We start from the raw sequence: 25,340 nt of genomic DNA, 5'->3' as shown, positions 1-25,340 counted from the left end.
CTCCTACCTAACTGAACTAGCACTTGATTCTTGATTCTTGATCTAACCGCTCAAGTCCAAGTCTACCGCCGATAGATATTGTCTTTTTTGGGCTTTCCTTTTTAGGCTTTCCCTTAAAGTTTTTAAAATGCGTTTTCTAGGTAGGTTTCCATGCTCTTATAAAGAGTGTTTCGTTCCTCTCTCTCACCAATATAGGATCTCACATCCGACGTAAACGCATTTCAATCTAGAGTTGTGGTCCATCAAACAATAGATGAGGGCCAACTTGATCTCCTTTTTTGCCTTTTTCAAGAGTTACACGATGAAGCAGCCATAGGAGCTATCAATTCTAGCTTTTAAGAGTAGATGAACTTTCCCTTCCACATTAAACAAGCCTGTGTCAAACAAAAAATTATTTTTGTTAAGAAAAAACCTCAACAGAATTTATCCATCGGGTCAAATGGTTGTTCCGTGAGAATCGTCGAGATGCAAGCAAACTCGTTCAGGCACTCACAAACATTAAAAAACCCCATAGAACAGGCACACCTCCTCCATATTTGTATGTTTCTGCAGCTTTAAATTTCTCTGCAGGTAAAACAAATCCCACAGAAACCAGAAAACTAGAACGAAGCATACATTGTTGCAGCAGTCTACTCGTACTCATATAGGAAAAATGAGCTCACTTCATGCTTGCTTAAGCAAGTATGAAGCATGCTCAAGTGTTTGGGTATTCCTTTATGTGAGCCTGTTCCATGCTTGCTTGCAAGCATGAAAAATGCTCTTTTAAACAAATTTCATTGCTCACGAGCTTTTTCGTGCTCGTATTAATCATCCTTCAAGGTTGAGATTGTATGAAGAATAGCGTGAGATATCGGTTACTCGAGCTCGAAATTCCATTGTGCTCACATAAGTGAGCATGGAACATGCGCATGTGATAATATTCTCTATAGAACGATGAATAAACGCTGAGTTTTTTCTATAACAAATTCTTTTGCAATATTCTTACATTTTAAATGAGCATTAAAAAAACCTTATCACATCCTTTATTAAATAATCTTTTTAGGATGAAAATACTAATAAGAATATCTGGCATAATAATATAATATTGTCTGTCAAAGAAAATTGGTAGTAGAATGTTTAAAAATATACCTATGAAATTTTAAAAGTAACATTAACACTCTTAATCCTTATAAAAAAAAATTTAAAAGAGATCTCGATCATCATCAAACTTTTAATTAGAGATTTTGATCATTATCAAACTTTTAATTTTTTTTTTTAAAATTTAATGATATTAATGTTTTTTTAAATAAAGTTTATGGGTATTTTTTTAAACGCAACAGTAATAGTTCATTCCATATACCAATGATAATGGTATTTTGAACTTTTTAAAAAAGTTTAAAAGCAGCTTGAAGATGTTTTTAAAGTTTTTAAAAAATTTCAAGGATATTAATGAAATTTTTAAAAATTCATGAATATTTTTGAAACATTTGTTAAAATTAAATATATATATATATATATATATATTTTATAGAAAGTATTAACCCCTTTAAATACAAAATTAACCGTAAGGTTATTTTTAATAAATTTTTTAAAAAATAAATATATTTTTTAAAGTTTAAAAATATTATTCAAACTTAAACTATCAAATTATTTTTATTAATTTAGCCTCTTTCTGTTCTCTCACATATGCCATCCACATACTCATAAACATCATTATTAATAATAATAATTCTTTTTTTTTTCTTTTTAAAAATGACATAAGACAAGAAAATGGGAGATTTTAAGGGCATCAAAAGAGACACGATAGGACAATTCCAACGCTTAGAAATACCTTATCCAAATAGAATATACCCCCACACATCCATATTATAACACGAGCATATAATAAATTCAAAAAAAGAATTTTCATTTCAAAATCTCAATAATAAAAAATAAAAATAAAAACACGACTTTAATCATTTAAAATCAATTTAATGTTTATTAATTATTCTTAAACTCAATTAAATTAAATGTCAACTCTATTAAATAAACAAACCATTAAAAAAAAAAAAAAAAAAGTATTTAAAACCATCAAAATTGATTGATTGATCAAAGCAATGCTTCCTTGTTAGCAAGAGAACAATGAATATTCCATGCTAAAAGACAAAGCTTGTCTGTTTATCAATTTGGGTGCCTAATTTTAGGAGCCGACAGGTGTTGGTTGGATGCCATCAATGGCGGCCACTGGACCTGACCAGGAGGAGGAGCTTGCTTTGCCGGTTGACGACGGAGGAGGCAGCTCCGGTGGAGATCACGCCTCCTTTCTCTCCACATTTCTTCTTTACATTGGTGCCCATGAGCTTTTCTCGCCACAGGTTTGCTTCAATTCCATCAAATATTTTATGCCCTCTTTTACCTCATTTTTCTTTCAATCGAAAAAGGGTAAGATCGTCTTTTGCATCCCGAAATTCGGATATATATACGACCATAATGATTAGTTTAGATTACCAGTTTAATTCATGCTTATTGATTTTTTTTAATGTTAACGATAAAGTTATATCTAATATGTTTCCGATATATTTGACTTTTTTTTAATAATTAAGGAATTTAAGTTTAATATCTAAACTTTTAGTCCTATTTATTCTAAATTAAGTGGTAGTAATTTTTTAATATATTTTTAAATTCGTAATAATTTAATTTTAATTTCTCTAAAAAGGTTTGTTGATTCGTGAGAGTAAGATATTTTATTAAATCTTAAATTAAATTTTAAGATTAAATAGTTATAATGTTTTGTGATTTATATTGAGCTAAATTAACAAAAATATGCATAAATTTTGTAATATGTCTAAAAAAAATATTTATAAACTTTTAAAAATTTAAATAAGGATAATGTTATAGAACTTTATTTAAAAAATATTTTTAAATTTTTAATAATATTTTAACAAAATTATTGTGTTTTAAAAATACCGACTTTAAAAATTTATTTAATACTCTTCAATTTAAAAAAAAAATTAAAAAAAAAATAAAAATTTTAAAAATAACATTAACACCCTCTACTTTTATTTTAATTTTAAATTTTTTTTTCGTCAATATGTAGAAGGGTATTTTTGGAACGTGATATTAACGAAGGGTATTTTTGGAACGTGATATTAACGAAGGGTATTTTTGGTACATAATATTATCGAAGGATATTTTTGAAACGTGATACTAACAAAGGGTATTTTTGAAACGTGATACTAACGGAGGGTATTTTTGGAACGTGATACCATTGAAGGGTATTTTTGGAACGTGATATTAACGAAGGGTATTTTTGGTACATGATACTAACAAAGGGTATCTTGGAACGTGATATTAACGAAGGGTATTTTTGGAATGTAATATCATTAAAGGGTATTTTTGGAACGTGATACTAAGGAAGGGTATTTTTGGAACGTGATACCATTGAAGGGTATTTTTGGAACGTGATATTAACGAAGGGTATTTTTGGTACATGATACTAACAAAGGGTATCTTGGAACGTGATATTAACGAAGGGTATTTTTGGAATGTAATATCATTAAAGGGTATTTTTGGAACGTGATACTAAGGAAGGGTATTTTTGGAACGTGATACCATTGAAGGGTATTTTTGGAACGTGATATTAACGAAGGGTATTTTTGGTACATGATACTAACAAAGGGTATCTTGGAACGTGATATTAACGAAGGGTATTTTTGGAATGTAATATCATTAAAGGGTATTTTTGGAACGTGATACTAAGGAAGGGTATTTTTGGAACGTGATATCATTGAAAGGTATTTTTGAAGTTTTAAAAAAAGTTTAAAAGTATTTTTAAAGATATTTAAAAAAAATTAAAGAGTAAAAAATGACGTGTTGATTTTAAACACAGATGTGGAAAGCGGCCATGACAGAGTTCGTAGCAACAGCCTTGCTGGTATTTTGCTTAACAACCTCCATCGTCTCGTGCTTGAAATCCAACGAATCAGATCCAAAGCTCTTAATCCCAATCGCCGTTTTCATCATCCTCTTCCTCTTCCTCCTCGTCACTTTCCCTCTCTCCGGCGGTTTTTTGAGCCCTATTTTCGCCTTCATCGCCGCCCTAAGAGGCGTCATAACCTTCACTCGCGCCGCCGTCTACATTCTCGCTCAATGTCTCGGCTCCATCATAGCCTTTCTCCTAATCAAGGACGCAATGAGTCCCGATGTTGCCGAAAAGTACTCTCTCGGCGGCTGCACCATCCACGGCACCGGCGACACCCCTGGCATCGGTATCGCCACGGCTCTGGTTCTCGAATTCGCCTGCACCTTCGTGGTTCTCTATGTCGGAGTAACGGTGGTGCTCGACCAGAAGATGAGCGAGCGGCTCGGTCTGCCGATGGTGTGCGGGATGATCGCGGGGAGTTCGGCGGTGGCGGTTTTCGTCTCCACCACGATTACAGGGCGGGCTGGGTACGGTGGGGTGGGGCTGAATCCGGCGAGGTGTTTAGGGCCGGCGGTGTTGAGAGGGGGACGGTTGTGGGAAGGGCATTGGGTGTTTTGGGTGGGGCCGTTTGCGGCGTGTGTGGCTTATTATGGATTTTCTGTCAATTTGCCGACGGCGCCGTTGGTTGGAGCGAAGGGGGATATCGGGATTTTGAAAATGGCCGGCAGTTGTTGGCGGTGGCGCCGCCGCCGGAGGTTGGAAGAAAAGTTAGGGCAAAATGTTTAAATCTGAAATTGAATGGCAAAATGAAAAAAAAATTAGCTTAATTTAGTTTTTAAAATTTTAAATTTGTGAATTATTAATTTTTTAACTTTTAAAATTACAAATTTACATATTAAACTTTTTTTAATTCATTTTTCTGTACAACATAAAATTTAAATTTATATCACTAATTTTAAAATTTTAATAGATATAAAATTAAAAATTCAAGAATATAAAACTTAAATTTTATAGATTAAATTTATAATTTAATATTTATTAAACTATACTTATCCTTACCAATTAAAAATATTTTTAATAATCTTGATAAATTTTTGAAATAAAATTTAACATTTTGATTTGATTGAAATAATAAATTTCAAATATTTGAATTTTATTAAATAATTTTGTTTTTTTTTTATAAATATTTTCTGGGAAATTGGCTGAAAATTGGAATTTTTGTTTTATCGTCTCGTTATTACACGACAACCGCAACAGAGACTGATATACAATTATTCTTGGAAAACAAAAACCGTTTTTTTTTTTTTTTTTTTTCATTATTACCCAAAAAATACAAAAATAATAAGGAAAATTCCACGTCAGCACGAAGTGGATCAGCCATAAAACGAACCAAGCGGTTTTTTTTTTTTTTCATTATTCCCCAAAAATGCAAAAATAATAAGGAAAATTCCACGTCAGCACACAGTGGATCAGCCAAGCGAAAGCAAGCTCCATACTACCACTGGTACACATTCTCACACAACGACCAGTCTCTCTCTCTCTCTATCGATTTCTCTTCATTCTGTGTCTCGCTGTTCCATTCTTCCATGGAGGTCACCTTCTCTTCCAAGCCTCAATCACTGATGTTCAATCCATGTCTTCTTGTCAATTCTTCTTCCTCCTTCTCCTACTCTCGGCTCCGCTTCGTTCGCCGGCAATTCCTTGGCGGTGGTCATAATCTCCGCCCGCCAGATTCCTTGCGCACTCGTCGGAGGTGCAGGAAGGTTGGCTTGTTTGTTCAGTCTCCGAGGTACATTTTCCGAGCTACGTTGAGTTCGAATCCGGCTCTCATCGTTGTTGCTGTGGTTACCTTCTCTGCTGTCTCGTTCATCTACATGCAACTCAGTAGGAGGAAGAAGAATGCGGTTGAGGTACGGTGGAAGAATCGATTTGGAATTACTTCGTTGTTGTTGTTTTCTTGTTCGCAATTTGGTAAATGCTTTTTTTCGTAGTTGTACTAGGAAAATCAATGGACATACTCGAGATTCAAGAGAATGATTCTTGTTGTCTATCTCACATTGCTTCGTTCATTTGAAGTCGTGTTTTCTCGTAGGCGAGGTATAATTAGGATAATTCAGTTGATCGAGAGATAGATCAATGCAACAGCTGCAACCATGGTTGTACAGTTGACAATTTACTGAGGATTACATCGAACTGAAAGCAGCATTTCGCTGCAAAGTTAATTTTTATTGTTGTTCGATGAACTCAATGACACATCACTGTTTCTAATATTTGATAATTGAGTAAGCTTTATTAACAATCTACTGAATCCTTAGTTTCACTCCTTGAAGATGCTTTTACTCACGTCATGGAATTTTTATAATATTTAGTCCATTATTTTGGAGCAAATCATGGTATTCGAAGTCTCATGCAATAAATCTGAATGTAAATTGACTTCTGTGATTTTCATGGGCTCAACAATTTAGTTTGTTTGATTGATTTATCAGCCATGTATTTTGGAGATAACGTGTTCTCTGGATCTGGTACCAATCACAGCGTTCCCAATCTACAAAGCTTGCCTTATCTCAACTAGGTAGAGACATCAACTGGTCTGCCGATGGTGAGATAATGGGCTTTAGGGAGCACCATGGCGTCTTTTTAGAGCAGAACATAAGCATTAAGGATAGAACTGAAGAGAGAAGTTACTCTGGGGAAGAAGAGACTGTTCTGCAGCTTCAAAAATCTGTTCTGTCACGTGAGGCCAGTGTCACCGAATCATTGCAGCCATCTGTTTCTGAAGTTACTACTTCTAAGGATAGTGATTCTCTGTTTTCAGATGAAAGTGAAGCGGCAGATCTTTCTCTTCTTTCTGATATGTTTGAACCTCGGGTCCTACAGCCTCTTATGTTTCCCAATGACATGACTGACTTACAACTGAACGGATCTCATGTCAAATCCCACTCTGACTTGCCTGTTTTGGTTGATGCAACGGAGCTTCCACCTGTTGCTGGTCCTTTATATAGTGTATATAATCCAGTGACTCAACATTTCCAAGCAGATGGTGAGCCTGTAAAAGAGGAAAAATTTACCAGTTCCAACTTTCTAATTGAAGAACCGGCTAGAGAAGATATTTACATGTTCTATGAAGACACAGAGTCAAGTAGTCAAACGGAAACTTCTCGAACTTCTCATCTATACAACCAAAATTTTTCTTCAGTGATGATTAATGGTGTCTCGAGAGGAGCAGAATTAGTACCAGAGGATTCTCTGCACATTGCAGGTAGTGGCTACAATAGGATCATGATGGTCTTACCTTGTTTCTTTGAATAGGCAGGAAATATGATTTTATTTCTTATATCCCAACATCATTTCCTTAAAAATCTTTGCATCTCCTTATTCCATTTTTCAATTCAGTAGCGAATGTTTTTACAACTCAGGGTATGTTCAAAGAAATGTACCTGTTCCATATAAGGAAGGTTCTTCAGGAAACAGGGGGAAAGAACCCAGTCTGCATAGAGGAAAAGTTGTGAATGGGTTGCCCTATCCAAATGGGAAGCATGTTCATTACAAAAATCTTCATGTAGATCAATTTAAATCCTACAATCAATGCCTGAAAGGTGGAAGGCAAGTTTGTTTCTCTTTCATGTATTGTGCAGTCAATATCACTCCTCTGCTGTCTCATGTTGTATGGTTGATGATTTACATTAAGATTATTTTGAAATGAATGAAATAGGGAGAAAAAAAAAAGATCCAGGATACCCCTCATTCCTCAATCACAATAGGTCTGCATTGCTTTGTATGTTCAACTGTTTCTGAAAATCTTTGTAACTTATTTCTTATTTGTGGTTTTTTCAGGTTGCCCGAGTGTATCAAAATACTTCAAGACATGGAAAAAGAAGGCTTATTGGATATGAATAAGGTAAAATGTGATGAATTTTTTAGAATCAGTTTTTTAGATCTGAATTACAACTAATTTAACCAGTTTTCTGGCTCTAGATTTATCATGGGAAGTTTTTCAATATTTGCAAGAGTAAAAAGGCTGTTCAGGAAGCTTTTCAGTTCACCATACTTATTCCAAATCCCACGTTGAGTACATTTAACATGCTCATGTCTGTATGTGCAAGTTCTCAAGATTCTGACAGTAAGTTAATGTATTCTTTAATATCATTTAACTACTTCTGTCTGGAAACAATCTCAGTGTTCATCTATTTACAACCATCATTCTTTTAGGGTGCATAATTTATGCATTGTAAATTTAGGCGCTTTTCAAGTCATGCGGCTTGTTCAGGAGGCTGGAATGAGAGCAGATTGCAAACTATACACTACTTTAATCTCAACATGTGGCAAAAGTGGAGAAGTGGATGCAATGTTTGAAGTATGGTTTCTTTCATTTTGGCTACCTGTTCTTAGATTTCACTAATGCTTAGACTATCTCATTTGGGCTTTCTTAATGTACTTCCAATACACATTTCTTACATGTAATGAAGCTTCTATTGATTTATTGATATGTCATCTTGCACTACTGAATTTTGTAAAAATACTTTTACCTCCTGTTATTGATATCCGTTTAACTCAACTCTATTTGGAAAGAAAATGTACTGATTTTTCAGAACTTTAAACAATGACGGTTGAAGTATTTGTCTTTCCTGTCAGTCTGAAATTCTGCTAGCAGCGAATTTGAATATCACTCATTCTTATAATTGCTCCATCTGACATCTTAACTACTTCCTCCAATACTGAACAAGATTTTCCTTTTTATTTTTACTTTTGCTTCTTCAAAATTATGGAACATGCTTTTAAATTGTTCCTCCTCTTTCTTTTGTTGAATACTTGAATGAAATTTTTTATGTTTCAACATGAGTTTCCTGTTTTCATTGAATATCCTGAGATTTTTGCTTCTAGGTATTCCATCGAATGGTTAATACTGGAGTGGAACCTAATGTTCACACATATGGGGCACTTATTGATGGTTGTGCAAGAGCAGGTCAAGTGGCCAAGGCATTTGGCGTGTATGGAATAATGAGGTCAAAGGTATGACCACAGATCTTGTCGTTCCTTTTTTCTCATTTTATGTGGTCTTATCTGTTACTTGTATATGTGGATATTCAAACGAAGGCATGCAACATATTCTATCATAAAGCTGAGTGTTCACTTTGTATTCTAACAAAAATAAGAATTCTTGCTAATAAGGTATTCTGTGCAGTAGAACGTGAAGCCAGACAGAGTTGTATTCAATGCACTTATAACTGCATGTGGTCAGTCAGGAGCGGTGGATCGTGCTTTTGATGTGCTGGCAGAAATGGGGGCTGAGCTACATCCTGTAGAGCCTGATCATATTACAATTGGTGCTTTGATCAAGGCATGTGCAAATGCTGGTCAGGTATGTTTCATCAAATTAAAGATTTCTTGCTGTTATTCAATTTCTCTCTCTCTCTCTCCAGTTAGGTTGATGATGTTGGTTTTAAGAGCAGAAAAATCATGCATTTCTTATAGGTTGATCGGGCAAGAGAAGTGTATAAGATGATCCATGATTGTAAGATTAAGGGCACACCAGAGGTTTACACCATTGCTGTTAATTGTTGCAGTCAATCTTGTGATTGGGACTTTGCTTCCAGTGTATATCAAGATATGACCAAGAATGGAGTACAACCTGATGAGGTATGTAATAGAGATGGAGTCAAGTACATCTTGCTTGGATCATGGATGATTCAGAATAGAGACAATAAGTTAGCATCTCAGCGTTTTTTTTTTCTTTTTGAATATTTATGTTGGAGTGGTTTCAGATTATTAAACTACTGGTCTGGCTGTAACATGTGGAAAAGTTAGAAGAAAGAATTCTTTCAAGTTTTTTGGACAGTCTTCTGTATGTACTGTTGTATCAGCTGGTTTTTGATTCGTACAGGGTGTGCTGATTCTAGTATTTAATATTTCATGCAGATTTTTCTCAGTGCGTTAATAGATGTTTCAGGCCATGCTGGTGAGCTGGATGCTGCCTTTGAAATCTTAGGAGAAGCCAAGACACTGGGGTTAAGTGTTGGCATTGTGTCATATAGTTCGCTGATGGGTGCCTGTAGCAATGTGCGTGTTTTAATTGTTTTCTTTTTTGTTCAATATTGACAAGCATGCTGGGAATTTTTAGATTTATCTAAAGAGGTCTGACCTTATACATTTCACTTGATTTTTTTTTTTTTTTGTATGAATTGATTCTATCTCACTCTCTTTGAAATGCGTAGTTCTCTGTTTTGTGGTGTTTTGATAGTCAGTATTGTTTTCGCATTTAAAAAAAAATATTATTTAATTGTTTTTCTAAAATTACTGTAAAGTTTGATATATTACGAACTCTATCCTGACTTCAAAAGCTTCCTTTTAGGTTCCTATAATCATATTTTTTCCACATATGATACTGGTAATATGAATGTATAAACTATATTTTGACAGAGTATAGCTCACCATTTGTTGCTGTTTTATTTATGGAAGCATCTGTGCTGTATTGGCACCAACATATTTTTCCTTAAGGCTCTAATAGTTGACTACGGAGTGTAATTGAGTATTAATATTTTGTGTTACCGAATTAACTGTGACAATAAAAAACTTCCCAATCATTGTTTCAGGCTAAGAACTGGCAGAAGGCGTTGGAACTGTATGAGGATCTCAAGTCTATGAAATTGAGGCCAACTGTTTCAACTGTGAATGCACTAATAACTGCACTGTGTATGTCCCTTTTTTACTACCTTCTATGCTCAATATTCTGATGGAAGTTCGTTATGATTTATCATACTTAAACATAAGCCTCATGTCATCACTTTTTCAGCTCTGGTATTCTAAATTTCTCTAAAATTTTCTTTTTTGTCAAAATACATTTCTAATCTTTGTATTGACTTTCGGTCCTTATCCTTTTTTCTTTTTTGTAATGATTTAGTACTCGGTAGTTTTAAAAGTTCAATGATTAAGCTCCCAACATTAAAGACTATTCTTGAACTAACAATTTACCCTTATCTTGGTTGTGAATTTTTTTAATAATACCCTTAATTAACTTGTTTGTATGTGCACATCTTTTGTTGTGAATTTTTTTAACAATTTACCCTTATCTTGGTTGTGAATTTTGTTATTGCATGTGCACATCTTTTGTTTCTTGGCTCATTGGAATAATCGATCTTAAAAACACATCCTTAGATTTCTCCCCATCTTGTGATGTCTAAGGATTTGGTTATTATATCTATGAAAAATATAGAAACTAAATTGTAATGAAAAAGTTATAGTAGAACAAAATATTACGAGACACATGAGGGATTAAAAATGTATAATAACCATTATTTTACACAGTTTATGCACGAACCAAAATTTCTCAAGGGGGAAGGAAATATTATGCTAGTTGGATGGTGAGTTTTTAGGTGATTCGGAGCTGTAAACATCTGTAGAGTCTGCTAAAGTCATTATCAAATTTAGGACTAGTGGCAGTCACATCCTGAATTCAGCTTCCCTTGAGTTTCTAGGAATGATATGGGCTCTAAGTAGACCAGGGAACTGGATTAGAGCCTAAGAAACTACAAATTCAGTGATAAAACGTGAATCTTTGTGATTCCCAGCCCAGTTTGAATCTAAAAGTGTTTTGGACTTCAGAAATTGATTATCATTTTAGAATAAAAGCTCAGAATTCAATCAGCTCCCAAGTTATCGAAAGAATGCATTTAACAATGATGAGCCAGGTCGAAGCAACAAATTCAATTGTCAATTAATGAGATGTGAAACATTCAGTCATATAGACTTCAATTTCAACTAATTACAACTAACAATTATCTACCGTTAAAATAATGTGCATTGCTTCTATAAGATAGCATTAGAATTTCACTTACAGGTGATGGGAAACAACTACAAATGGCTATGGATATTCTAACTGAAATGAAGGGATTAGGACTCTACCCAAACAACATTACATACTCCATACTTACGGCAGCAAGTGAAAGGTGAGTACAGCTGGCTTACTTTTGTTTCAACGACCTTAATTTAATCCTTTTTCTCACTAGCATCTTGTTCTCAATTATCTGTAGGAATGACGATTTAGAAATTGCCATCATGCTCCTCTCTCAAGCCAAAGAGGATGGGATTGTGCCAACCTTAACTATGTATAAGTGCATAATTGGTAAGTCGATAGAAATCAATTGTCTACACCTGTTTTTTTTATCACGAAAAAATCCACTGTCTTTTCTATTTTATAATTTCCTAACTGTTATATTGTCTGCTGACCAACTGTTCATGAACAACAATATGCGTTTTTCTTTTAGATGGATTTTCCTATTTGTAAAGAAGAATAAAAGAATGCACGTTTTTCAACTTATCATGAATTTTAACTACCTTTTCTGTCTCTGATTCTGATGCCCTACATTTCCGAGTTTCAAGAATATTCTCTGCCTTATATCTTCTGACAAGCTACTTTTAATTGGTTAACTTTTTTGCATCTTCAGCTAATCTTCATTTGGATTTTTTCAATGGCATGCATGTGCTAAAGAAGAAATGCTACTTCTGCCCTTGATAGACTACTCTTATCGCTCTAGTTAATTAGTTAGTTTTTTATATTTAACCAATCCTTAATCTGATATTTTCAAAGGCATGTGTTTACGAAGAACTGCAGAGCCCTCTGCCCTTGATAGATCACTTTTGTCACATGACTCTAAACTGCCTCAAGTCAATAGTAAGTGGTATGACTCTTCGACTTTTGTAATCCATTTACTACGGTTGTTTTGTAGTCAACTGAAATATTATGTGGGCTTCTTATCTAATCATCTTATGGTACTTTAATATTAACAATCATAAACCACTACTTGTGAGATTATTCACCATTCAAAATATTTTTCCTCAGGACAGCACAGGCCTTAATGGTGTATCGGGAAATAATTGAAGCCGGAATTGTTCCTAGCATTGAAGTTTTATCTCAAGTTTTGGGGTGCTTGCAGATTCCTCATGATCCCGCCTTAAAAAGCAGACTCATAGAAAACATAGGAGTATGTGCTGACTCATCAAGATCTTCAAATCTCTGCTCCTTGATAGATGGCTTTGGTGAATATGACCCTCGCGCATTTTCACTGTTGGAGGTCTGTCCAAATATGAAGCTGGTTCCATAATCTTGCTGAAAATTTTCAAATTCTTAAATCGTTGGAAAGATCTGATTTTCCTTTTACATGTACCCCAACAAAATATAGGAAGCTGCTTCACTTGGAGTTGCTCCTTTTGTATCCCTCAAAGGAAGTCCTATTATTGTAGATGTCAAGGAGTTGCACATTCATACAGCTGAGGTAAGATTGTTTCTTCACCTAGCAAAATTGGAGTTACCAGTTATTATTTAATTGGGAAATTATGTAGCCCTTTGGACTTATTAAGCACTAGAAAAAACTATACTTACCTGTATTGAACTTTGTGTTAGGAATCAACTGATTCTCGAGTTGTAAAAAGTAAACATTTTACTTATGAAATTTAAAAATAGTTTTAGATGACCCTTAAAATTCAGTAGAGACCAGGCAGTTGACTGTACATAAATGAGATATCCTTTTAACTGGGTGATAGTGGGGCGTCTGCCAAAGAAATGTAGACACCTCAAAAATCTTTGCACAGCCACTGATTGGAAAATGGCTAGTTGCATAGGGACCTACTAAATCTTTACTTACCGGACTGGTTATTAGCCATTTGTGAGCAAGCCAGTACAATTTTCAAGGCAGTAACCCTTGATTCTCACCATGCTCGCTCAATCAACAATTCCATCCCCATGTCCCGACTTCAGGGAGGGGTTCTTTTTTGTTCATCCGGGTGAAGGTGTCCCCTTTGTCTTTGGTGGCAGCTGCATACTTAACATAAATTCATATTTGGTCAAGAGGGTGCGAGAGAGGAAAAGAGTATGGGTCTAGGAAGAAGAGGGCGTAGCTGGAAAGTCTTGGTTTTGACAGATTCTCTCTTTCAGCTGTCTTAAGTTTTCTGCCCAAGAGAAGAGGTAACTGATGAACCCCATAAAGTGCGAAAAAGATTAAAAATAAAAAATGGCACCTGCATTGAAATAACATCACAAGATTTTTCAGTTTTCGTTGATTTTGCAATTTTAGTTGGTTTTTCGTTTCTGAATGTTATGGAGGTGAAAAATGGCAGCAGTCAATTTTCTATTTTATTGCTTGTTTTTCTTTGTGTGGATTCAAGTGGTCCTTTTCTGCTCGTAAAAATACATATTGATCTTGGTTAAATCAGTATTGATGATCCTATGAGTTTTGCCTTTCCATTTACTTCCAACAGTTTTAACTAACACAATCTTTTGGATCGAATATGTTCAACATGAGTGAAAAGCAATTCACAAATACTATCATACATGACTGAAATTGTTATTAAAATCCTTCCAGGTTTACCTCTTGACAGTTTTGAAAGGTCTCAAACATCGGCTTGCCGCTGGTAAATGTCATACGCATTTTTAGTCTTTCATCTTCTAGTTACTAATGCACACGGTTATTATTTGTTGTTTACAATAACACAAACCCATTCATATTGTTTTCAACTTCTTGATAAGATTGTTGCAAAATTAAATGGATTTTAACCACTTTGCTTCTTCCTAGTATTACTGGCCATCAAATTAGAAAACTTTCATGACGTTGAGGCTAGATTTTAAGATATTTTTCAAGGGTTCATATATATATATATATATATATATATATATTGAGTTGTGCATCTTCTCATGTATAACTATTTTAATTCTCTGATTTAAATATTGAAGTAAAAGATCTCTACAACTTCACTTTTTTGGGACCATAATAATTTGTCATGTTGAAATTACTATATGAGATCTTTTTTACTCAAAAGGATAAAGTTATTGTTATTATTCTGAAAAAGGAGATACTTAACACTAGTTGAGGGTAGGGAGGTCTAGTAATTGTTGTATTCTGATTAAATTTCTTTTGTTCAGGTTCAAGGTTACCGAACATAATGATCTTAATGCCAAATGAGACGACGCAAGTTCTCTCTTCCAAGGGGGAGAGAACCATTAACCTTGCGGGAAGGTGAAAAGATCGAAACTTATGAAATCAAACTAGGTTTCTTTTGCCTGCTTATTTTGCTTTCTGAGCCAAGAGTTCTAAAATAGTATGCAACTTGACAGTCTTCCCACCTAATCGGAAGTTTCAGCTTGTAAAGATGCTCCTGGGTGACCTTCCCCCCCCNGGTTGGAGAGGAGAACGAAGCATTACTTGTAAGGGTGTGGAAATCTCTCCCTAACAGACGCGTTTTAAAATCGTGAGGCTGACGGCGATATGTAACGGGCTAAAGTAGACAATATCTGTTAGCAGTGAGCTTGGACTGTTACAAATGGTATCAGACACCGGGCGGTGTGTCAACGAGGATGTTGGGCCCCCAAGGGGAGTGGATTGTGAGATCCCCACATCGGTTGGAAAGGAGAACGAAGCATTCCTTATAAGAGTGTGGAAACCTCTCCCTAGCAGACGCGTGTTAAAATCGTGAGGCTGATGGCGATACGTAACGGGCTAAAGCAGATAATATCTGCTAGCGGTGGGCTTGGGTCGTTACATGATCATATTATTAACCCAAATATAATCCAAATATAATGGTCTTACAGGGTCGGACAAGCAGTGGCGGCATTGTTGAGAAGACTTGGACTACCCTACCAGGGAAATGAATCCAGTGGAAAAATCAGAATCAATGGTTTAGCCTTGAGAAGATGGTTACAGCCAAAACTCTCCAATTCTCTAAGTGGAAAACCAGGAGAGTTCAGCTCATTTCAGTCACGTCTAAGAGAAGGAATAAGCCATCAGCAGCGTAATATTCGCACTGGGAACCTATCATTGGATTAAAGAGGTATGCAAAAACATTAACACAGTTTAGGATATTAAGCAGATGATCTAAGCTATTGAAACCAGTTATCCACACCACTTTAGTTCAACCACGCCACACTTCTAGAACTTCCTCATAAATGTTAGAATAAGTAGGCTATTTGGTTCTCTTAATGGCAATGCTAATTGAGGGGGGGATGTATGATGCGGTATAGAGCTTTTGGTTTCGTGGCTTTTCATGCGAAGAGAGGAGCAATTTGCAGAGCTGTGGTGAATTGATCTTACTATAAAATATTTCTGGTCAAGAAGCTCATCACCAAAGTTGGTAGTCCAATTATGTGAATCGATCCTCTCCTACTGCCCTTTACTGAGGTAATTTTACATTATATAGAAATGGTTGTCAAATTTTGTAATGCAAAAATATATGACGACTTTATAAATTCATCTTTTTTTCCTTCCATTTTTGGAATAAGATGTCTAACGTAAACTATTACAAAAAAATATCCATAGAAGAAATCCGGGTATGTTTCTCCTTATTGTGCTGCATGTTGTCTTGGTAGTGCCTCTCTAGCGCGTCTTGCCTTTGTATTTTAGCCCTTTTTCTTCTCACGTTACAGCTTAGGATCCCCTTCCTAGCTTATTCTTCTCTTTCTTTGGAGACAAGATCGAATGAGATGGGGAGATGCTTTTTAAACTAAACTATGTTTGGTTCGTTTATCTGCTTTCCTTTCATTTGAAGCTAAGGAATGAAATGTTTTTTCTTAGCATGCAGTTTAGTGAGGAATTGGAGTTAATGTTTCAAAGTTAAACCTATTTTCGATTCATCAATCAAGAGGTCAGAGTGGAAAAAAATTATTGCTATCAAATTATTCTCTTGGATTAAATTTAGATTTTTTACAATGTCTAGTTCCTTCTTTGTACGAGTATAGGTTCATACAATTGGAAATTTGAATCGGGCTTGGGTCGGTATAAAGAGATGAAAAACTAGATTTAGTAGCATGTGTTTGAATGGTAGAAATGAATGAGTTGTAAAAATTTAAGTTTATGTAGTTTGTGTTTGGTCTATGAATATGCATTTTATAAAAGAAATTGTGTAATCAAAGAGATAAGTTTCAGATTTTGTTTCGATTTAAATCGCAGTTGAACTAAGAGAATCATAGTTTTGGATGAACGAATCCATCCATACTAAAGCAGGCTCCGTTTCACAGTTCCATTTTAAACTTTTAAATATATATATATATATGTGGTCTTTTTTTCTTTGTTAAAATAATGTTCTATTCTTCTTTTAAATAATGTTCTATTCTTCTTTTAAATAATGTTATAAATGTTAGTTTTATTTTAACAAGGGTATTTAACTTTTAACATATTTACCAATTGCCTTGATTTTTTTTTTTAGAACTTAAAGGTTACTTTATTTTTTTAAAAAAAATCATATGTTTTTTCTCGAACCTAAATAAAAATACTATACTATTATAGTTTTTTTAAAACATAAATAATTGGTTAACTTTCTTTTTATGTTCGATGGTAAGAATCCAACAATCGAATTTAAAATAGTAATTAGTGTTCTATTTACAAAAGTATATTTGAATTAATAATAATTTATTTCCGTATTAATCATTTTCTTTACATTATTCAAAATGTATTCATAAGCATATGTTTGCAGGTTAAGCTTTTTAAAATAAATAATATCAAATAAATATTATCATCAATTTCTGAAATGACATTATATTTAACATAGTTTTTCAAAGTAGGGTTTAAAAATAATAGCACAAACGAATGTTTACATGGAGGCAATTTGGATTAGGCGGGTTTTATCTTGCTAGCTATATGAGTCGTCTACTTAACAACATTTTTTAAGAGGTGAAACGAAGAGTTCATGGGCATTCTTCAACGACCATTTTAGTTATTTCATTTTCAGGCTAATGGGAAAAATGGTGAGCTTGAGGGAAAAATAAAAGAGAAAAAAATCGAAAAAAGGTTAGATGAGGTGAGCAAATGACTAGAAAAACTTATTTTGAAAAACCCGAGAAAATTTCATTCAAAAACAACTTTCTAAGGTATCCATAAAAGATTTCGACAATTTTGAGAATAAATTTTAAAGAGAAACAAAATATTCATCAAAATTGGCCATCACATTCTAACATTTATGGAGATCCTCTAAATATCTTACTAGGATTCCTCATGTTTTTGTATTGAAATAGAGTTCTACACAAAGCCTCATCTATATAGAATTAATACATCCCAGCAACATGGACAAAAATATTAGCCCTCAGTTGGAGATATCTACTCAAGTTCATCATGGAAAGTTATGAAGTTATAAACTCAGCTCCTTTTTTGCCCAAAATTTTCAAACTTTCAACTTTCTTGATGCAATATCTGAGTTCTTGTTGGATTGCTACCCTTGAAGGTGACAACACAATGTCTTTCCAAACTGATCCAACTTCACAAGCAGGACTTGGCTTCTTATAAAGTTTATAAATGGAGTTTGCTTCCTCATTTAAGCTCCCAACTGTTTTTAGACACTTTATTTCTTCGGGATCAACCAACAATGTCTTGTCTTTGTCTTTCCATCCAATGAACTTCACATAGAAACCGGTTTTAAGTCAAGAAAAGATCACAACATTTGTAACAACCCAAGCCCACCACTAGCAGATATTGGCTTATTTGAACTTTCCTTTTCGGGCTTTCCTTAAGGGTTTTAATACGCGTCTGCTGCTTTTCCTTAAGGGTTTTATGCTTTCCCTTAAAGGGTTTTAATACGCGTCTGCTGCTTTTCCTTAAGGGTTTTGTGCTTTCCCTTAAGGGTTTTAATACGCGTCTGCTGCTTTTCCTTAAGGGTTTTGTGCTTTCCCTTAAGGGTTTTAATACGCGTCTGCTGCTTTTCCTTAAGGGTTTTGTGCTTTCCCTTAAGGGTTTTAATACGCGTCTGCTGCTTTTCCTTAAGGGTTTTGTGCTTTCCCTTAAGGGTTTTAATACGCGTCTGCTGCTTTTCCTTAAGGGTTTTGTGCTTTCCCTTAAGGGTTTTAATACGCGTCTGCTGCTTTTCCTTAAGGGTTTTGTGCTTTCCCTTAAGGGTTTTAATACGCGTCTGCTGCTTTCCCTTAAGGGTTTAAATACGCGTCTGCTGCTTTCCCTTAAGGGTTTAAATACGCGTCTGCTGCTTTCCCTTAAGGGTTTTAAATACGCGTCTGCTGCTTTCCCTTAAGGGTTTTAATACGCGTCTGCTGCTTTCCCTTAAGGGTTTTAATACGCGTTTGTTAGGGAGAGGTTTCCACACCCTTGTAAATGATGCTTAGTTCCCCTCTCCAACCGATGTGGGATCTCACAATCCACCTCTTCGGAGCCCAGTCCTCGCTAGCACTTGTTCCCTTCTCCAATCGATGTGGGATCTCACAATCTCACATCGGTCGGAGAGGGTAACGAAACATTGTTTATAAGGGTGTGAAAATCTCTCCCTAACAAACGCGTTTTAAAAACCTTGAGGAAAAGTCTAAAAGGAAAAGCCCAAAGAAGAGAATATATGCTAGCGGTGGGTTTGGGCTCTTACAACATTCCACAAAGAGAGCCGAACTTTTAACTTATGAGAGGTCTTATGAGAACCTCCAAGAGTTACCTTTGGTGGGCCTTCCAAAGCATTGGTGCAATATAGCCTTGCATTATCAACATATTGGCAATATGTTAAGAAAGCATTTGCAAATCTCTTGTGGGATTTCAGTTGAGATTTTACTCTTACAGCTCTTCTGCAAATGAGAGCTCTCCTGTGTTTACAGTCAGAAAATGCAACTTTTTAGATGATAATATAATTATTATCTCAGGAAGAGGACAGAAGGCTGGTTTTATATGTACCTTATGCCTCTTATGACAGCTAAATAAGCATCACAAACAACTCCAACAAGTTCAATCCTGTATGGTCTTCTTTTCTTGCCCACAACTTTTTCTGGTTCTTGATCTTCTATTCGTTCCCAATAATTTTCAGTTACAGTGCCATCATCACCAACCTTATAGCCAGCTCCCATTCGATAACGTCGACGGTGGACATTCCTCGCCATCGTAATTGTCTGTACTACAAACGGTACCCACGACAACGTTCCATCCATGATTACATCTCGTCCTTCGTTCAGTGCAGTCACCAGAAGTGAGGAAGCTGCATCTGTGGATGATTGGTGCACCTATTCCAAACATTCAAAAATTACAGGGTGTAGAGAAGTGCAGCAGAAAGGATCACAAGTGTAAGAATTATCTGTGTAACGACCCGAAATAGGTCGCCACTGTATACATATCATGAACATCCTTAAATTAAGTAAAAAATTTCAGGTCGTTCCAATCTGGCTCGTAACAGATTTAAAGATCTAAATAAACAAGAGGCTCGTAAGAAGGCTTCATTAGGAAAATAATGAAAAGGGAGTATCAGCAGGCTCATAAGAATGCATTTTGGATGAGATTTTAGAGGTGAAATGGTACCAGTTCAGCAGTTTGGAGCATGTCATTATGGTGACCAGTGGAGTTAAGAGCTCTATAAATGACATCTGATTCTTTAAAAGCATCTGCCTCAATTATAACTGCATTAGGGGATGCTCCTATCCAGAATGGCCTGTTGAATATTTCATCCAAAACAATGAATCAGTTCATTTCTTCATCCAGAATGGCCTATATGCCATTATATGTGCTCAAATGTTTGCTATTGTACAAATTTACTTATTAGCCATAGCTGATGAAACTGATGAATGTTCTTACTCTTTGAGAATGTCCTTAAGCACAGTACTCTTCCCCGCCCCCATACCGCCGCCCATGAACAGGAGCATCGGACTTCGATCGGCAAGAGCCATTGGAGCCATCACCTCCGTGCATTGCGAGTCGTCGGTGGATGTGAGTCCCATTGCTTTCATCTCCTCAACTAAAGTTGTAAATACTCTAGCAACTTTCAGGTTCTTTGTTACCCTCTCAAACCTCTGTTCCCTAACAATTTCACAAAAATGGTATGGCTTGATTGTTTTCTTAATCGTTTCTAAGTAAACATTTGAATTCAGCGAGTTTTTATAACAAAACAAAGAAATTAATGCTTAATTTTCAAAGACTAAATGGTCGATCCTAAACTCATTAGAGTCGTACAACTAGCGATTTTAGGTATAGTAGTGATACAATCTCGGAGTAAAAAGTGTACCTTATTTCAACGAGAATTGTAACGGCTCAAGCCCACCGTTAGTAGATGTTGTCCTCTTTGGGCTTTCCCTGTCGGGCTTTCCCTTAAGGTTTTTAAAACGCGTCTACTAGGGAGAGGTTTCCACGTCCAGGCTCTCTTTCGAGCTTCCCCTTAAGGTTTTTAAAATGCGTCTACAAGGGAGAGGTTTTCACACCCTTATAAAGGGTGTTTTGTTCTCCTCCCCAACCAATGTGGGATCTCACAATCCACCCCCCTTAAGGGCCCAGCGCCACACCCTTTAACACTCTTGGTGTTTCGTTCTCCTCCCCAACCGATGTGGGATTTCACAATCCACCCCCCTCAAGGGTCCAGTGTCTTCGCTGGCACTCGTTCCTTTCTCCATTCGATGTGGGACCCCCACCAAATCCACCCTCCTTCGGGGCCCAGCGTCCTTACTGGTACACCGCTTCGTGTCTACCCCCTTCAGGGAACAGCCTCCTCGCTGGCACATTGCCCCGTGTCTGGCTCTGAAACCATTTGTAACGGCCCAAGCCCACCGCTAGCAGATATTGTCCTATTTGGGCTTCCCCTCAAGGTTTTTAACACGCGTCTACTAGGGAGAGGTTTTCACACCCTTATACAGGGTGTTTCGTTCTCCTCCCCAACCGATGTGAGATCTCACAATCCACCCCCCTTCAAGTTCCAGCATCCTCGCTGGCACTCGATGTGGAACCCCGAACATATCCACCCCCTTTGGGGCCCAGCATCCTTACTTGCACACGAGGTGTTTGGCTCTGAAACCATTTGTAACAGCTCTCACAATCCACCCCCCTTCAAGTTCCAGCGTCCTCGCTGGCACTCGATGTGGAGCCCCGAACATATCCACCCCCTTTGGGGCCCAGCATCCTTACTTGCACACGAGGTGTTTGACTCTGAAACCATTTATAACAGCTCAAGCCCACTGCTAGCCGATATCGTTCTCTTTGGGCTTTCCCTCAAGATTTTTAAAACACGTCAATTAGGGAGAGGTTTCTACACCCTTATAAAGGATGTTTCATTCTCCTCTCCAACCGATGTAGGATTTCACAAGAATTCTGATGAATATCAATCCTAACATGTACATATCTAAATGGTTAAATCATCTCTATATTTTCTTAGAGGTCGTAAAGTTCAAATCTACATCCCAACACGTTAACATTTGATATTCTCATCCATCCCATAAAGATACTCAAAGGCTGAAGGAGATGCCCACCTGGTTGCAGCCATTACAATGTTTCTGAGCTTCTTCTTCGGCTCCTGGTGGTCAGAACTCAAGATCTGAACAAACAAACAAGAAATATATAGAATAGAATCAAGAAACTCCAATGATAAAGTTGAAGACATTTTATCAAACACCTTGTGCAATCTTTACCTGACTGATCATAATATCTGTTTGGTTCCAATGGAATGCAAAGTAACTGAGAATGCATCTCTCGAACTCTTCGACGAGTTTGACGAACAGTGAATCTGCGTGAAGCTCGCTTGAGAAAAAGGAATAGATATCATCTTCACATTCGTCTGATTTGGCTATGTACTCAGCAGCCAACTTGCAGAGATGCGGGCACTCATTTATGTCTTTAAACCCCATTTGCCTTGCTGATCAATCACAACAAATGTACACAAAATTCATCAACTCAAACAACCAAACACTTTTTTAAATTAAATTATATGATTAATACACTAAATTTATAAATTAATTAACACTCTTTAGATTTTGGTTTACAAACTAATTAAAAATTCATTTATATATATACATTACACAACAGAAACAGAAGCACCGGAAGTACTAAATATAATAGGTTAAGTTTGGTAATGATTGGAGCAGCAAACTCGGATTCAGCAAGAATCTCATTTTTTGGTAGGGAAATTGGCCCAAAAATTGGATAGGGGTCAAGACGCGGTCGGGCACCGGGGCTGACTCAAGTGCCCCCAAACCGCGTAAAATGGTCCCTATTACATGGCTCACTAACTCTACTTGGGATGGGGTACCTATTATTCAATCGGCAGTCCAGCGCACCCCTACTTAAAGGATACTGCTTAATATATATAAATTTTAAAGGTTAAAGGTTAAATTCAAATTCCGATCAAACAATTTTTCTTTGATTTACATCTATTTTTTTTTAATATTTAAATTCGTTCAAAATAAAAAATATTTACAAAAAATATTCAAATTTTGGCTTGAAATTTTGAAATTATATTTTGAAAAATTATATAACAGAAAAATAATAATTAAAAAAATTCTTATGAGATTAAGCCGTGTTTGGTTATAATTTTAAAATAGTGTTTTTAAATAATTAAAAAGTACTTTTCTTTTTTAATTTGTATTATCAACCTTAGGAATATATATACATACATACACATATATACATACACATATATACATATATATATATATATATATATATATATATATATATATACATACACATACATACATATATATTATAAAGCATCACAAACTCATAAAAAGACGTTAATTTTTTTTTTTTTTTTTTTTTTACCAAATCTAGATCTACTTAGAAATGATTAGTAAATTATGTTATGTTCTTATAATTAATGCGAATATAACACATATAATAAGTTAATATGAATTAAAAATATTAGTCTTAAATATTAATTTTTGATATATTAACTTAGGTGAGACTCAAATTATATTTTAACTTTGTCATTACAACTAACTATATCAGATGTCACGGTCATGCTTGAAGAGACGAGTCTGACACTCGATATATCAAACCTTAACTATTGATTCATAATTTAGAAAAACTCATGATTTTTAAATCATAAATTTTAGTGTAATTATATGATTAAATTTTATATTTATTAAAAAATTATAATAAAGTTACGACGATGCGCTTTTGAAACTTTCGGAAAATGAATATATTTGGAGAAATGTAGATTATGAGAAGAACGCAAGTATAATCTTTACCTACATAATGGGGAAAGCTCTCGAGCTTTTCAACGCGGCCCGTATCCGAGACTTTCAAGCGAGGGATGATCTTCTGATCTCGTAGCTTCCGAATCCGGTAATGCATTGCTGCAACGATGATCAATCCGATGGAAGATGCCCAAAGCATCTGCCCGACGCTCGGCTTGTTGCCGCTATCTGAACAAAATCAAAATCAAAATCAAAATCAAAATCAAAATCAAATCGCGACCTAGAAAATGAAAAGGTGAGTCCATTGCGTTCATTCTATAAACTATAATCGCTTTACCTTTCTGAATCATTGTGAATTCGGAGGATGATTGGCTGCAACTTCGAATTTGTTGTCTCTAATTTGCAATCGATCAGGAGAAGAAGAAAAATAGGGTTTGGAGAGCATTGTGGTTGATTCCTTTGAATTGTTCTTGTGGTTGCATGTTAGATCTGTGTATTAGAGACGTCCAAATGGATTAGTGAGATTTCACTCTGCATTTAATGGGAGAACTCATCTCTGTTTCTTTACTTTGAGCTTTTCAATGGCTGCAACTGCATTTTCTATTTTAGGATTTTATTTTTTCGTAGGATTTGAAGATAATAAAGAGAAGTAAATGTTTATGTGATCTAAAATTGCTTATTTATAGTCAACATTTGTTTGTGGTGTAAAATGTTTAATTATGGGTTTACCTCCTTGATTTCACTTAAAAACTTTGTTTAATAGCTTTCTAAAATTAGTTTAATAAATTTTTTATAAGTTTGAAATTTTTTAAAAATAATTCATCGGGTCAATCAAATTTATGATTGTCACTGTCCTAGATTTTTTTACCGTGATCTTAACACATCACGACCGGAATTAAGCCCTATATCTATTGCGCCTAGATTTTTTTACCATGCGGCGTCCTTTAAGGGAATTAAGCCCCATATATATTTTTCGCGCCGGTTTTGTAGCTTCGTCGGACTTTAGGCGAGGTTTGTCTTCATCAATCGAACATCGGCTCGTGCTGAATCCAAGCTTGTTCAACCACACACGCCGCCTGCACGTACATGTTCAATCGTCTGCGACACATCCAACTTGCCTTTACGTTTTTGAATTATTACACATAAAATGCCTTACATTCAAATAAATTTTATCTTAAATTTTAGGTTTTTGAATTATTTTGGTAATAAATCTTAATAGCTATTCTCAAATAAATTAATTTAATAAAATTATATAAAATTTTAATTATAAATGTTTAATACAATTTGTATATGATAGAATAAACTACATTATATTATAAAATTATATAAATTTTCTTTGATTTAACTTTCATTAATATACCTTAAATTTTGCATTTTGAGTTTATTTAGTAGTTAATATTAATAATTATTCTCTATAATAAAATTGTAAATAATTAGTATGACAATCAAATTGAAAAATTAATTATAAATGTCCTCTTTCAAAAATTCAATATAATTAATTTATTTCACTCATTTTAATCCTGAAAATGATTGGTAGATAAAAATAATTTTTTATCATAAAAAAAAAAAAAAAACCAAAACCACATACAAAACACAAATAATTGAAAAAAA

General features: G+C 35.1%; 3 protein-coding genes across 4 annotated transcripts; 2 read left to right on the top strand and 1 right to left on the bottom strand.

The window, feature by feature from the left end:
• The first annotated feature begins 2,183 nt into the window (after nucleotides 1-2,183).
• Nucleotides 2,184-4,666, top strand: LOC111777030 (aquaporin TIP1-2-like). The gene is made up of 2 exons (XM_023656475.1): nucleotides 2,184-2,333; nucleotides 3,848-4,666. Exons 1-2 carry the CDS (start codon nucleotides 2,184-2,186, stop codon nucleotides 4,664-4,666), a joined length of 969 nt encoding a protein of 322 aa, XP_023512243.1.
• Nucleotides 4,667-5,393: 727 nt separating this feature from the next.
• Nucleotides 5,394-16,173, top strand: LOC111777537 (pentatricopeptide repeat-containing protein MRL1, chloroplastic). Its single transcript, XM_023657179.1, has 19 exons — nucleotides 5,394-5,790; nucleotides 6,416-7,139; nucleotides 7,297-7,483; nucleotides 7,715-7,778; nucleotides 7,856-8,000; nucleotides 8,119-8,234; nucleotides 8,762-8,890; nucleotides 9,066-9,239; nucleotides 9,353-9,517; nucleotides 9,797-9,937; nucleotides 10,471-10,570; nucleotides 11,715-11,823; nucleotides 11,908-11,999; nucleotides 12,465-12,555; nucleotides 12,717-12,948; nucleotides 13,057-13,149; nucleotides 14,236-14,284; nucleotides 14,793-14,886; nucleotides 15,459-16,173. The coding sequence occupies exons 1-19, from the start codon at nucleotides 5,467-5,469 to the stop codon at nucleotides 15,691-15,693; spliced, it is 3,264 nt and encodes a 1,087-aa protein (XP_023512947.1). The 5' UTR covers nucleotides 5,394-5,466; the 3' UTR covers nucleotides 15,694-16,173.
• Nucleotides 16,174-17,785: 1,612 nt separating this feature from the next.
• On the bottom strand, nucleotides 17,786-24,390 carry LOC111776931. Of its 2 annotated transcripts, XM_023656347.1 has the most exons (9): nucleotides 24,067-24,390; nucleotides 23,781-23,957; nucleotides 22,224-22,447; nucleotides 22,065-22,129; nucleotides 20,407-20,628; nucleotides 20,134-20,263; nucleotides 19,519-19,841; nucleotides 19,286-19,430; nucleotides 17,786-18,251 (listed from the first exon to the last, which is right to left on the bottom strand). In XM_023656347.1, exons 1-9 carry the CDS (start codon nucleotides 24,077-24,079, stop codon nucleotides 17,979-17,981), a joined length of 1,572 nt encoding a protein of 523 aa, XP_023512115.1. In that variant the 5' UTR covers nucleotides 24,080-24,390; the 3' UTR covers nucleotides 17,786-17,978. The 2 variants fall into 2 exon arrangements, with proteins under 2 accessions (XP_023512115.1, XP_023512116.1); XM_023656348.1 differs by lacking the exon at nucleotides 24,067-24,390 and having other exon boundaries at nucleotides 23,785-23,872.
• Between the last annotated feature and the right edge of the window lie 950 nt (nucleotides 24,391-25,340).

Source organism: Cucurbita pepo, chromosome LG16 (assembly GCF_002806865.2).
Source record: "Cucurbita pepo subsp. pepo cultivar mu-cu-16 chromosome LG16, ASM280686v2, whole genome shotgun sequence".
Lineage (NCBI taxonomy): Eukaryota > Viridiplantae > Streptophyta > Magnoliopsida > Cucurbitales > Cucurbitaceae > Cucurbita > Cucurbita pepo.
This window is presented reverse-complemented; position numbering and strand designations above follow the sequence as displayed.